Source organism: Aythya ferina, assembly GCF_964211825.1.
Source record: "Aythya ferina genome assembly, chromosome: 10".
NCBI classification, from domain to species: Eukaryota; Metazoa; Chordata; class Aves; order Anseriformes; family Anatidae; genus Aythya; species Aythya ferina.
Genome location: NC_140306.1, coordinates 17082914 through 17095746, shown reverse-complemented (window position 1 = coordinate 17095746; position 12833 = coordinate 17082914). Strand labels below are relative to the sequence as shown.

Genomic DNA, 12833 nt, shown 5'->3' with positions numbered 1-12833 from the left:
TTCTTGGTAGTAAGAAGAGGAAACAGAGTACAAGGAGAGAACACACTACAAGCCAAAAACATTTGGATCCAATTATGAAGAAAGATTTTACAATCTCCATGGGTAACTCCCCACAAATTTCAAGGTGCCAGACTCAGCAAATTAGACAAGAATTTATAGGAAATTCATGTACATAACTTGGATGTTTTGAAGCGACACACCACTTAGTGATCCCATATGAGCTCAGAATCACAGAATCACAGAATTTTCTAGGTTGGAAGAGACCTCAAGGTCATCGAGTCCAACCTCCAACCTAACGCTAACAGCCCTCCACTAAACCATATCCCTAAGCTCTACATCTAAGCGTCTTTTAAAGGCTTCCAGGGATGGTGACTCCACCACTTCCCTGGGCAGCCTGTTCCAATGTCTAACAACCCTTTCTGTAAAGAAGTTCTTCCTAACATCTAACCTAAAACTCCCCTGGCTCAACTTAAGCCCATTCCCCCTCGTCCTGTCACCAGGCACGTGGGAGAACAGGCCAACCCCCACCTCGCTACAGCCTCCCTTGAGGTACCTAAAAAGAGCGATAAGGTCACCCCTGAGCCTCCTCTTCTCCAGGCTGAACAAGCCCAGCTCCCAGCTCGTAGGCATGTCTGTTCAGAACTGCTTTATCTTAAAACTCTGAGTAATTTCTAGGGATATGGAGCAAAAGCACTTGCCAACCTCCATCTCCATGGGCAACATAGTTGAGTTTTTAATTCTTCTGATCACCTATTATATGGGATTAGATTTTATGCCTGGACCAGTAGATCTTATGTCTATGTCCACTAATGAAGCAGCCAAAACATGCAAGCCTATTTTCTTACCTATATACCAGCAGGTGAAGTCGAAACAGCAAATGAGACCAAGGCACTATGCAACAGAGATGTGCAGCACTTCTGCCTCAATCAAGTATCAGAAGTGTGGGAATGTTCCTGAAGAAAAAGGTTTTACCTTTGCTACACAAGAACTGCACTTCAAGTCCAAAGACAAAGAAAAGGAGGGATGGAGGCTATTTAACACAGTGATAGCGTGGTGCTACACTTGCACACACTTCATGCCCTATCTCAGGTTAACTCCAAGAAACGACTCTTGGTCAGTCCTCTCCTGCCACACGTGACAGTTGGGGCCTCATTGCTTTCTCACTAACTGCTTAATAGAAGTTTTTAATCATTTCCATGAATTCTTCACAGACTTTGAATTGCAAAAGTCCTCAGTGGCATAGTAGTATATGCCTAGACTTCGGATTCACTTTGGAAGTACCGAGTCCCCACTTGCCTGATTCTCTGTTTCAGTTGCAAAAGTCATTTCACAGAATCACAGAATTGTAGGGGTTGGAAGGGACCTCAAGAGATCATCATTTACAAATATTTCACTTAGTAACATCAGAACCTGGCAAAGAAATGATGCCAGAGTACTGAAACCATTCACACTAACGCTAATCCATTGTGATTGGCCATTACATGTGAAAACAGAGAGTACATCTCCTTCTGCCTTACCAAACATAATAGGAAAAAACGTGATTAAGTGTACAAAGTTCTCTAGAGGCACAACTAGTTTCTATGGACATCAAATCCATCCATTTATCAGATTTACAGCTTCCTTATAGCAGTTACATTAGAACTTCTTGTGTTATATTCACGATCAACTAAAAGCATTCTATAATCCTGAAGTGTTACTTTATCAGTGCAAATATTCCTCATTGCAAGTTTATATACTGATCTAATGAGAGCAATTAATTAATAAAAAAAGAAAACTAGCATGCCCTTGAAACTGTACTTGAGGTGCTGATATTGTTAAAACAGGAAGCAGGAGAAAGACAAATACTTCTTGGTAGAAACTGTCTGACACAGAACAGTACTAACCTCCACTGATCAATACTGTTTATAAATAGGACAAACAATTTTGAGTTATTACCTAGAGCTCAAAAGCTACACATGCATTATGAAGAACATAGACTAAATACTAATATCACAGCTATTTCATAGCACCTTGAAAGGTGCTACATTACTAAGGCTAATTTATTTATAGCACATAAAACAAGGCACTAACTGCTATTTGTTATGTAACTTTTCACCCCTTTTATAAAAACTGATGCAATTTTAAGTTTACTCAGAGCAGTACTTTCTAGCTACTCTATATACTATTTTATAGCTACTCAAGATTTACTGTGAAAATTTATAGAGAGAGATTTAAACTCTATCAACGTTTGGCACTATGACAGCAATTCACAGTTTAAGTATAATCCTTGAAAAAGTAAGATAAATTACCAGCTGTTACTAACTCACGTCAGTATGAGTCAACCATCAACTATTCCATTCCTTTTCGTGATTTTAGTCTCATTTTTTTCCCATATATTTAAACTAAAAAGACAGCTCAATATCAACAACAACTTAGGTAAGAAAGTCTTTATGCTGAATATTCACCATCTCTCTATCTCTGCCCAAAGTGTTCATTCTTACATTTGCATTTGTAAAGAGTTTCAATTAATTTGACTAATAACTAGACAAGCTTAATAAATCTGTCAATCTAAGCTGTTGCTCGGTAGTTTCTTTTATTGAAGGATGTCAGCATTTACAAGTCAAAATTTGCAATTAAAAATATTTTACAAGGCTGTTTCACAGTTTTGAGACAAGGTCACAGAGGATGTTTATGACAATGTATATTTATTCTTTTGAAGTGATATGGACAGTATTTCTATAGCTGTCCTCGCTTTTAAAATCTCTTTGGAACTTCAACATTAATGTGGCTTGACTGATGAAAGTACATTCAGAACTATAACACTCCAGGCTCTGGTCGTCCACAAGTCTTACCTCCAATGACTGGCAGGCTCTCACCCATAAGATCTACCTTGAAGCCTCCAGCACACTCAAAGAAATCTTTTTATTGTGTACAACCCTATAATCACCTGTCCTTCCGCTTGCTCTCTCCTGGCAGTCACCTAAGTAGAATGACTGCATGTGGGCCTCTTTGTCCTGAAGGTACAAATATACATTCATTCAAATATATCAAGAAACATGAGTATTTGTGCACATCACCTGCTGACACAAGTGAAGTCCCACGAAGAGCATTTGATTACTATTAGTAAGAAAACTTGAAGTTATCCACAGAGTTGAGAGGGGAAAGACAAGGAGATCATGTTTTGGTACAAAAAAGAAGAAATACCCCACAGGTATTTCTAAATTCTTCAAAGAGTTTCCAAACAGCAGCATAAAGTATCAGTATAAATAACATTCCTGGGCCTGTTCAAAGGCTATAAAACTCAGTTTGAACTGTTTCATGTTGATGTGAAAATTTCCTCTCCTTGGCAAAATTTACACAGAAGAAATACCATAGATTCAGCAGAACAGAGTGGTAAAAGACAGACCTATTCAATCTATTCTATGCATGTAACAGCAAAGCATAATATCCAGAATGCACTGGAAATTTACCTGGATTTTAAAATACACTGTAAGCAAGACACATTTCCCAGGTGGACACTGTCCAACAGGATTTTTAAAAATTTTTTTTAAATTTACCGTTATTTGAGGATCTATAAATATTGTTTAATGAACGAAGAAAGCTGCTGACACTAATTGACAGGAGAAAACTCAAAACAAACAGACAAAAATCTCTTCTCCTAAAAGAAAGCACATCAATAAAAGATTCCAGGGCAGGTCTGAATCTGTCAAAGTGAGTATCTCATGAAATGAATCAGATTAAAAAGCCCAGGGTCACAGAAAAATTAATTTTGGTCTAGCTATTCATAGTATTCCTTGTAGCAAATTCTTACAACATCAAGTAAAATCTAACTCTCAATACTGTTTGGTTAACAGAAACAAAACAAAAAAGTAACAAACTTACTTATAATATTGCTGAAGTTGGGTTTTTCTGTTTTGTTTGTCTGTTTTTGCTATTTATATGTTATTGTTATTCATAAATTCTTTATATGCATTATATATATTTGAATATATATTCGTATATATTTATACATATGTATGTAAAAATATAAACACCTATCAGCATATTAATAAATGTTCTTTTGAACCACTCTGATTGCAGGTGTAACAACAGGAGCTTGCCTGTTAGTACCTCAGCACTTCTGTTTCCAACCAATTCCAAAAACAAAAAACCACAAGACTTTACTGCCAGCCTGTCTGGCTTGTGTTTAACACTGCTGCTCCATCAGGATTGGAGGCAGAATGCTGTGAAAGGCAACGGTTTGTGCTGCGACCTCTCCAACTGCAGTGCAGAATGGTGCGGGCATTACAGAAGGGTGCTGGGATGTGAAGACCAGTCACGTTACCAGTCACGTTACAGATTTGTTGCATAATATGTTGCATAATAAAATGCAGAATCAGAAGCAAGCAGGACAGTTTAGAAGCAAAGTACATTGGAAATTGGGAACTTTCTTCCAAATTTTGACAAGCACAAATTTTACTTTGAATACCAGCTGCCTACAATTAAGCCCTCTTCTCCAAGAAACGGCTGAAAAAAAGCTTGGGCACAAGCTTCATTAAGTGTAAAATCAGATGAAAAAAAGTTTTCTATATTTTCCCCTATCCAAGGAGCTCAATGTATTTTACTAGCATTTGCTAGCATTTTATTTTTATTTTTTACTTACCCTTCTACGGGGCAAGAGTTCGGTTCTGCATAATGCTGCAGTTTGGGATACCGGTGAGCCAGCAGAGCAAGGGCATCTTGTCAGTGCCAAACGGGGCTCACTCACTGACAGCAAAGCTGATACAGAAACTGTAGGTACTAAGGACCACATGATGAGAAAGAAAATAAGAACCGAAGTACAAAATGACTAAGGTAAAATAACACAGACATCACAACCTGCTGGCATGAATGTCTGACCTTTATAAGCACTATGCCTTTCGTTCAGAAAACTCTGGTTGTGGTTTAATTTCTTCCGGACTCTACAATCCTTTTCAATTCAAAGAGTTCTACCACTTCTTGTGTTTTAATCAGTCATATAATACAGTGAAAATTTTATTATATGATTTTCTTTCATCCTGACAGAAGCAGAGAGTATAGCACACAAAGCAAATCTCCCTAAAGCATCCACTTCATTCAGGGCTTGAAATCCAACGTAAGACATCTGTACTTCAGCCACATTAAGAAAAGAGAGAAATTAAGTGTCTGTACTTCTGAAAAATGGATGTAGCTGAAAAAGTTTGTAAAGAAATTCAACTACATAATTTACTGAAGTTTGTGAATTCATGCAAAAATTTCACTTCACCGCTATAAATGCTCCTCCCATTGCAGCCATTCCAACAGGTGCTGCGCTCGCTGTGAATCCAGAGTATTTACAGGTGTTAAAGCAAGCACAAGCCTGGTTAATTTGCTTAATTGGGCCTTAAAGAACAATGGCAGATATTTCTGAGGAAAAAAGGCAACAAGAAAATGGGTACCCTTAAGACGTAAGCTTTGTGGAAAATATTTTGAGTGATAATGATTCTTCCACAACTATAGAACAAACTTGCCTGTGAGATTTATTAATAAATGTGTCAGTTTTCACTTCCAGAAGTGTGCCACATCAGTAAAAATTAATCTCAACAGAGTAGTCAGAAAAGCTCCAGTTTTAGACAGGACTAAATTTAAAGCGCTCTCCATACCATCAGGCTATGCACTGCACAGGGTTAGGTCTGGTGCACACAGCAAGCAAACCAGCAGCTTTTAGCGATCCACTGTGAAATGTCACCACCAGCAGGCGGCCCTGCCAAGCTCTGAACCAAGCTGCCTTTTGTTCTGTCTCCAAACCAACGCCACTGCTTTCTGATTAATAATTCAGGAGATGCATAAGCTCTTTTTACTTTAAGCCCAGATATGAAACTTAACTGCATATTGACCAAAGGTGACGTTAAGAGGTTGAGGTTAGGAGCAAGAAGACAAAGTGATCTGGAAAACAGGAGTGCAATTTTTAAGGGAGCTTGGGTGGCTCCCAAAGTGAACTGCATCCAGTGGAAACAAGGCCTAAGTGCTGATGTGGGAGTTTCCCACAGCTTCTTTTGGCCTTCAAAGCCATGGGTGTCATCAGAGACTCTTGATGAAGCTGTACATAAATATCTAACTGGTATTAAAAAATAAAAAGTGTTCCACAGAACCTAAATTAAAGCCAGATGTAGAAAAAGCAGATGTCTGAAATTTACTGTCATTTCAAGACAGAATAGAAACATTTGCTAATTTTATTATTTACTGGTTAACTTGTCATATTAAGGAAGTCATGCAGAACATTTATAATTTCCTGATGCATCTTATATTAAAGAAACAGGTGCTCTTAACTAAAAATCCTGCGATTAGTATCAAATTTGAACCACAAACTAAATTGGTATTGTGATTCCTTCTCATGTTGCGCACTGAATCAGGGTTATATTCCTATCAGTCATATACAGGATTTCAACATGCTATCAATACTTAGGTCAACAGCACGGCACTGGGAGAGGAAATTGAACAATAAAATATCTTAAAAAGATATTTAGTATGTGAAAAGTCTTGCATATGTTCCTGCTTTAGTCTGGGCGAACACAGCCTGTACTAAGTGCACAGGGAAGGCAATGTTTTCGTGGAAACTTCAGGTGATCCCAGAATGGATGGCCTCTTACAGAACAGGCATGGCATACTCAGAATGTCTTCTGAGCACCACAAAGCTAGTTTAGTAATTAGCTCATTAAAGCACTTATACAAATTTGACTTCATGAAAGCAGCTAAGCATTTGCTTAGGCGCATTAAAAAAGAGAGTTTGGTGATTTAACTTCGGATGCAATACACTGAAGCATGTGATAAAAGTTCCAACTCCTCTGACCGCAGCCTGAGAAAAGCATTCAATTAAAAAGCTCGATAACATTAAGATAATTAAGTGTGTTCCTTTTAAGAAAAATACGAACATTTGGTACATTTCTCTGTCCAATGCAAGTTTATTAGTCTAATGCAAGCAACAAATCATTTGATCATATCAGTGATTTTATATATTGAATTACAACAAATTATGGTGTCTCTGGAGTAAATGTACTGTTGGATGACAGGTAACTTTACAAGTTTATTTTCATTCCACTGGAGCAATAGCATTGCTCAAGTTTTACCAGACAGAAAGAAAGGAAAGTCTTCAGTTATTAGAAGCCATTTTCATGAACTCCCAAACCCAAACTTCCTTTACAAAATCCCTTTGAAGAATGAGAGCACGGAAAGTCAAGTAACTTCTCAACAAAACAGCCAAATTTTCTGATCACCAACCTGGGCCATAACATGGCTTACAAAACCTCCCTCACTTAAGGGTTAAGGAGCACCTACTCCAACTCTTAATACACGTGGTATCTTCTTATAGGCAGTTTCTTACTACTTTTGCTACAATCTTTAGAATGTCATGTATCAAGAATATCTTAACATAGTCCTAAATAAATTACGTCTAAATTTTAGAGAACACATTCTGTTAAGAGCAGTTCAGAAGTAGTCAGAAAAGCCATCTGAAAATCTTCCAAAATGGTAATATAAATTATACCGATCATACTGTGTAAGAAAAATGAGCTCAAAATACGAGAGCAATTAATAGAACGGGTACAGTAAGCACTCTCTTGAGCATATATATTTTTTTAAACTGGCCCAGATTATGTACTGAGGGTACAGAACTGCCTCTGTTGTGTACGTCACCATCCCTTTCAGCCCGGAACAATCATTATCCACAAGTCACCCAACAGTTTTTCTGTAAGGAAATCTATGTACCTGATATACAATCTGATTTAATGAAACTGAAAACTGAAGGCAGTACTGTGAGTAGCATCACTGCAAATAAAGGGATCCATTAAAAAATTATTGCTTTGGCTAATTCTGTATTACAATGGCCTTCTCTTTCCTTTGTGCAAACTATCTCTCCTAAAGTGGAGGTCTCTTCTCTAAGCAAATATTTTTATTTTATCTGGACTTAACTATTGGACACATCTATTTCTGTGAAAACTTGCACGCCAATTAATTTTTAGTAGCTAAAATTTTTATATATTTGTGACATTAAAAATACCACTTGATACATACTTGATACATTAAATACATAAGAAAACATGAAAATATCCTAGGTTTTGAAAAATCGACATTCTATTCAGCAAGATCTTTTTATTCTATCAGAAAAACTGAATTATGTTATTTTACTATATAGAACTGCATTGTTTTTCTATTTCTGAGCAATAACTACATTGCATTAACCTCGTTATTGAACTCAAAGATTTTTGGAAGCACACTGATCCCATCCTTTATCATTAAACATTGAACTTTAGGAAGTTGCAATGCACTTGCAGCAAACTACATTTTGTAAAGAGTATCTAAACCTTTATAAATAAACACCCGCACGCATTATGAAGATGCAGAACTCAAGAATTAACACCTGCAAAGTAACTGATCACTAACTAGGACATACATAACTTTTTTATGCTGTCACTAGCAGACTAAAGCCTTCTAAGCAGCCTAATAGTCACATATGGCAATTGGAATATGATGACTCTTACTGGTAATGGGTAGCACCTGGTAAAGGGCATTTGTTTTGCTTTGCTGTATCCCTCTCACATACACACAACTTTTTGGATGTATCACTACACTGATTTAAGAGTGCATCAAGTGTTTTACGGTTTAATGTCTCCAGTATTTGCTCCAATTATTTTAAAACGTTAAAACATGAAACAGAGAGTCAAGTCTGCATTACCCTCACAAACCTTATTAGGAAAACCACTGAGCCATTTCCAGCTGCAAAAACAGCTATACCATTTGCACAGGCTACAGTAACTGAATAATCACTTTTTAAAGCCAACTTTGGAAACATCCACGTGATACTACCATACCATAATTGAATTATGTAGAGGACCATAGACATTTACAAAGGGAGTAAGGATTACAAATCATTATTATATACAACATTAAGACAGAATCTGTTTTTGATGAAACAGATTCAATATCACAACCCTTTATGCAGGGTATCTCCCATGAGAACAAAACATACCTCAATTTCATTCCACATTGCAACTTTTGTCACTAAATGAATAAAGAGCATTGTTTTCCACATATTATAATCCACAAATTTGTATAATAATTACACTTTAGACTGACCTAAAATGATAACTGATTTCCTTACATCATGTAATACAAGCAATTTTCTTCTTTAAAATAAATACTTGAAAATTCAGATATTAAAAAATTACAATTAATTTAAGAAAACATCTAATGTACAGTCACATTCAATACCAACACCTACCTAGGAACCTGTGTAAATGCTGTGGTTGTTAGCCCACACTGGGCTCTGCACTGTCAGGGCTAACTATTATCAGCACTCGCATACAGTAGATTAAAGCTGGCCTGGCAATGTGTGCATCAACTGCAGCTTACACTAACAGTGTAACACACCCTAAAAGACAACAGACAGGAACTTTCCTCCATGTAAATCCAGAATTTTCAAGCAACAACTGTCACTTTCACAAAACGTGGAAATAATAAAATGAACATTAACAACAGTGCTACACATTTCTAACTGGCTGTCAACATGCATCCCATACTGTGCATCACCTAGGCTTAAAAAAAACACAAACAAACAAACAAACAAAAGAACTCCTCCCATATCCAACAATGTTTCTTATCCTGTAACAATAAGAGGACACCTCCTATCTCACTGTATGGAACGTGCATATGGCTCACATAAATCATCCTGTAAATTACAAAGCAATGCTTGAGTCTACCAGTGATTCATTTACTCATATGGTTATACAGCTGAACATACAACCAAGGCACCCTTAACTATCACATTTTATTTTAACATCCAAAGTTATTTTCTTACCTCGGCAGCCTGTGTCTCCTGATGTAATAAAGTTAGACCCGTCAAGTCTTCTAAGAAGGAATGTGAGGAATTAAAAACTTTAGCTAGGAAATTAAACCCTTCTCGTTCATACTGGTCGAGGACCTGTCAAATAAAATAACGATAAAAAAAATGTTAAATAATTCATCATATTTTGGTCACAAAATAAAAGTACAAACTTTCATAACACTCAGAAAATTAATATATAGTAAGCAGGTGAAGATTATAAAATACGATAATTTCTCCCATCTTGATTTCTAAAAGGGGAAAGGTGGAGGTAAATGGGAAGTGAGGTTTAAGATTTCCTGCCTCAAACGAATTTTTAAGCTTATAACAAAAGAGATGATAGGGCAACACAAAAAACTTAGTTGCAAAGTCCTGAAAGAAGGATATGAGTTACACTAAACACAGTAAAATACTGCTCCAATGTATCAGTTAAGTGAAAGGTACAGCTCTTGCAAAACATTTCTAAATAAAGCACTGAGCATTCTTTTATACAGAATACTACTGCAGAGGGCATAGACACATTCTATATTATTTTGCAGTATGTTTTCCACCTGCATTATTTTAGGAAAGAAGCAGGAAGTTACATGGTTAACGCGTTCCTTAAACTTATCCACTCTTGCTGGACAGACAATTCCCTGCAACCAGTGAAACTCCCTCCAGAAAAGAAGGAAAAAAATAAAATTAAAAAAAATCTGGAAGCACTGTGGTTTTGTTCTATCACAAGTAGGCAATTCAACCAAGTGAGCTTCGTTCTGAGGCTTAAAAACAAACAGGCAACCCCTGCCCTCCCACTCCCCAAAGAATCCAGTCACCCTTCTTCAGATAATAAGAAAAAAATCAAGGGAGGTGGCAGAGAGGAAGAAAATTGTTTCAATACATATTAATCTATGTCAACCAAAATCACAACTTACTCTCAACAATCTCACTCCTTCCTAATTTAACAACTCCTAAAGGCCTAGGAGAACCTTAAAACTGTGGGGACTTGCACAGCCCAACAGCATTCTCCAGCAAAACACGTCTAGTGAGCTCCTACTTGAGTCCCACAGGAATTCAGGTTTGTCTCAAAAAAATTATAGCTAGCTGACAGAACTGCACATCTACTAGTGAAACAGACTGGGGTCTTCATTTAGATATTCACACAAAATGTCCACTTAGCAGCAAAATTATCCACTGCATACTTAGGTTTAAAAATATATAAATATGCATGAATATATATACAAATATGTATACAGGTATGTATGCTTCATATGTCTGAAAAAATACAATAAAAACTGCACTTCATGTGCTCTTACTAAATCTGGAGAAATTGTTCCTTATAGTTTAAAGATTCATTTCACCATATGTAGGTGTTTTTTTGTGTTTGTGTATTTTTGCAATGATCCATACAAATAATCAGAAATTTAAAAAAAAAAAAAAAAAAAAGGACTGAAAAAAAAAATAAAAGACTGCTTAGTTGCATTTCTTAGGGTTGGGCTGTTGTTTTTTTGTTTATTCCCGAGACAAACACAGCAAGACAGATTAGCTAACTGTTCATAATGTAACACAGAGATTTGGGAAACTTCACTATTCCATTTGAGATGTGTCCTCCCAATATTAGCCATTACATATATTGTGAAATTAGTGTGGACGTATACATACACGTTTTAATGACTAGTCTGTGTTCCAAACCTCTGTTAAAACAACCAGATGTGCAGAGGTCTCTTGTGTCTGGCTCTTTGTGAAACACTGTATAAACACATCAATTTATAAACTTGGATTGTGTTCACAGCCCTGCCTGCATATAATCTGTGAAGCTATCAGCATTATCAAATGCGCTGCTATTACTTTAATTTGTTGGAACCACAATACAGAGCTTATGAGACATCTTTTTAGGGATGTAGGCCAGATAATAGTTCATGATGTGTTAAAACAATACACAGCCTAGTAGCCTTATTCTAAAATATTACAGCATATCAAAGAAATGCAGGGACAACACCATAAAATGTTTGTCTTTTTCCAGAGGTAGAACTAGTGGAAGACATAGATGCTCTTGGGCTATGCAAATCTTAACAACAGAACAGGGAGCTGAGTGCAGCCTCGCTGCATACAGTTAAATATGTCTAACAAATAGCCTTTAAGTGGAGTTGGTTTGTTCCTCAGCTAAACATGCCTTGTTCCTCATTTCCAAAGAACTGTGACTCAAGGCTGAAGCGCAGATTTCCAGGTAATGTTTCCTTGGTAAGTTTGTTACTTCAGCCCGCCAGGGCCCCCCCGCCCCCCGCACAAACTGCCCTGGTTTATTTCAGAGATGTGCGCAACATTTCGATGGTCCTGGCCATAACTGTAAACGAATTCTTATGTACTCACAGCGAGCAGGCTGCATGACTACACCGACATTTAAAATGTCTAACTTGAGCTTTGGATGAATCATCTCAAAGATTATTTTTTTTTTATTAAATCAAATTGCAATTACCACGTATTGTAAATAACATGGAAGAGAATAGGAAGTCTCCCATTAAGTCTGTTTTAAAATGCATGTTGAGAAAACATTACTTTTAATAAAATAAGACCACAGAACCATGAGTCAAAGGTGCATTATTTTTGGATCTAGTGAATTGCATTTTTTAAAGTTTATTTTACTTAAAAGAAGTCATATAGGAGTAATACACATTAACACAACCACATTTGGTTTTATGGAAAGATTTGAAAATTTATTTTCTCCTGCTGTAGAAAATCCTTCATGTCACCCTGCTAGACTTTCCATGGCATTACGATAGCAAACATTGGTTAAGGCAACACTTCTGACTGTGGAGAGTCAGAAGAGTAGGTTTCAAAACCTAAGCCACAGGCAAAACAATACAGAATATTTTTCTTGTACCAGCACCTAGAGAAAGGAGAAACTTTATCAAAAAGCACACTTGCTGTTTCCATTTCCAGAACGGGAATGGTCTGCTAAAAAGAAATATCTGTTACCTAGTTTTAAAACAAAAACCGCAGCAACGTGGCCCAGAGAATAAAGCCT

At 36.7% G+C, this 12833-nt stretch overlaps 1 protein-coding gene across 5 annotated transcripts in view; it reads right to left on the bottom strand.

The window, feature by feature from the left end:
* The window catches only part of ATG7 (autophagy related 7), a 110235-nt gene that overhangs the window by 56692 nt on the left and 40710 nt on the right, over positions 1-12833 (bottom strand). For all 5 annotated transcript variants that reach the window (XM_084530387.1, XM_084530392.1, XM_084530391.1 and 2 more), the window contains exon 18: positions 9809-9931. In XM_084530387.1, coding sequence (XP_084386513.1) covers positions 9809-9931 — 123 coding nt within the window. The remainder of the gene's footprint in view (positions 1-9808; positions 9932-12833) is intronic.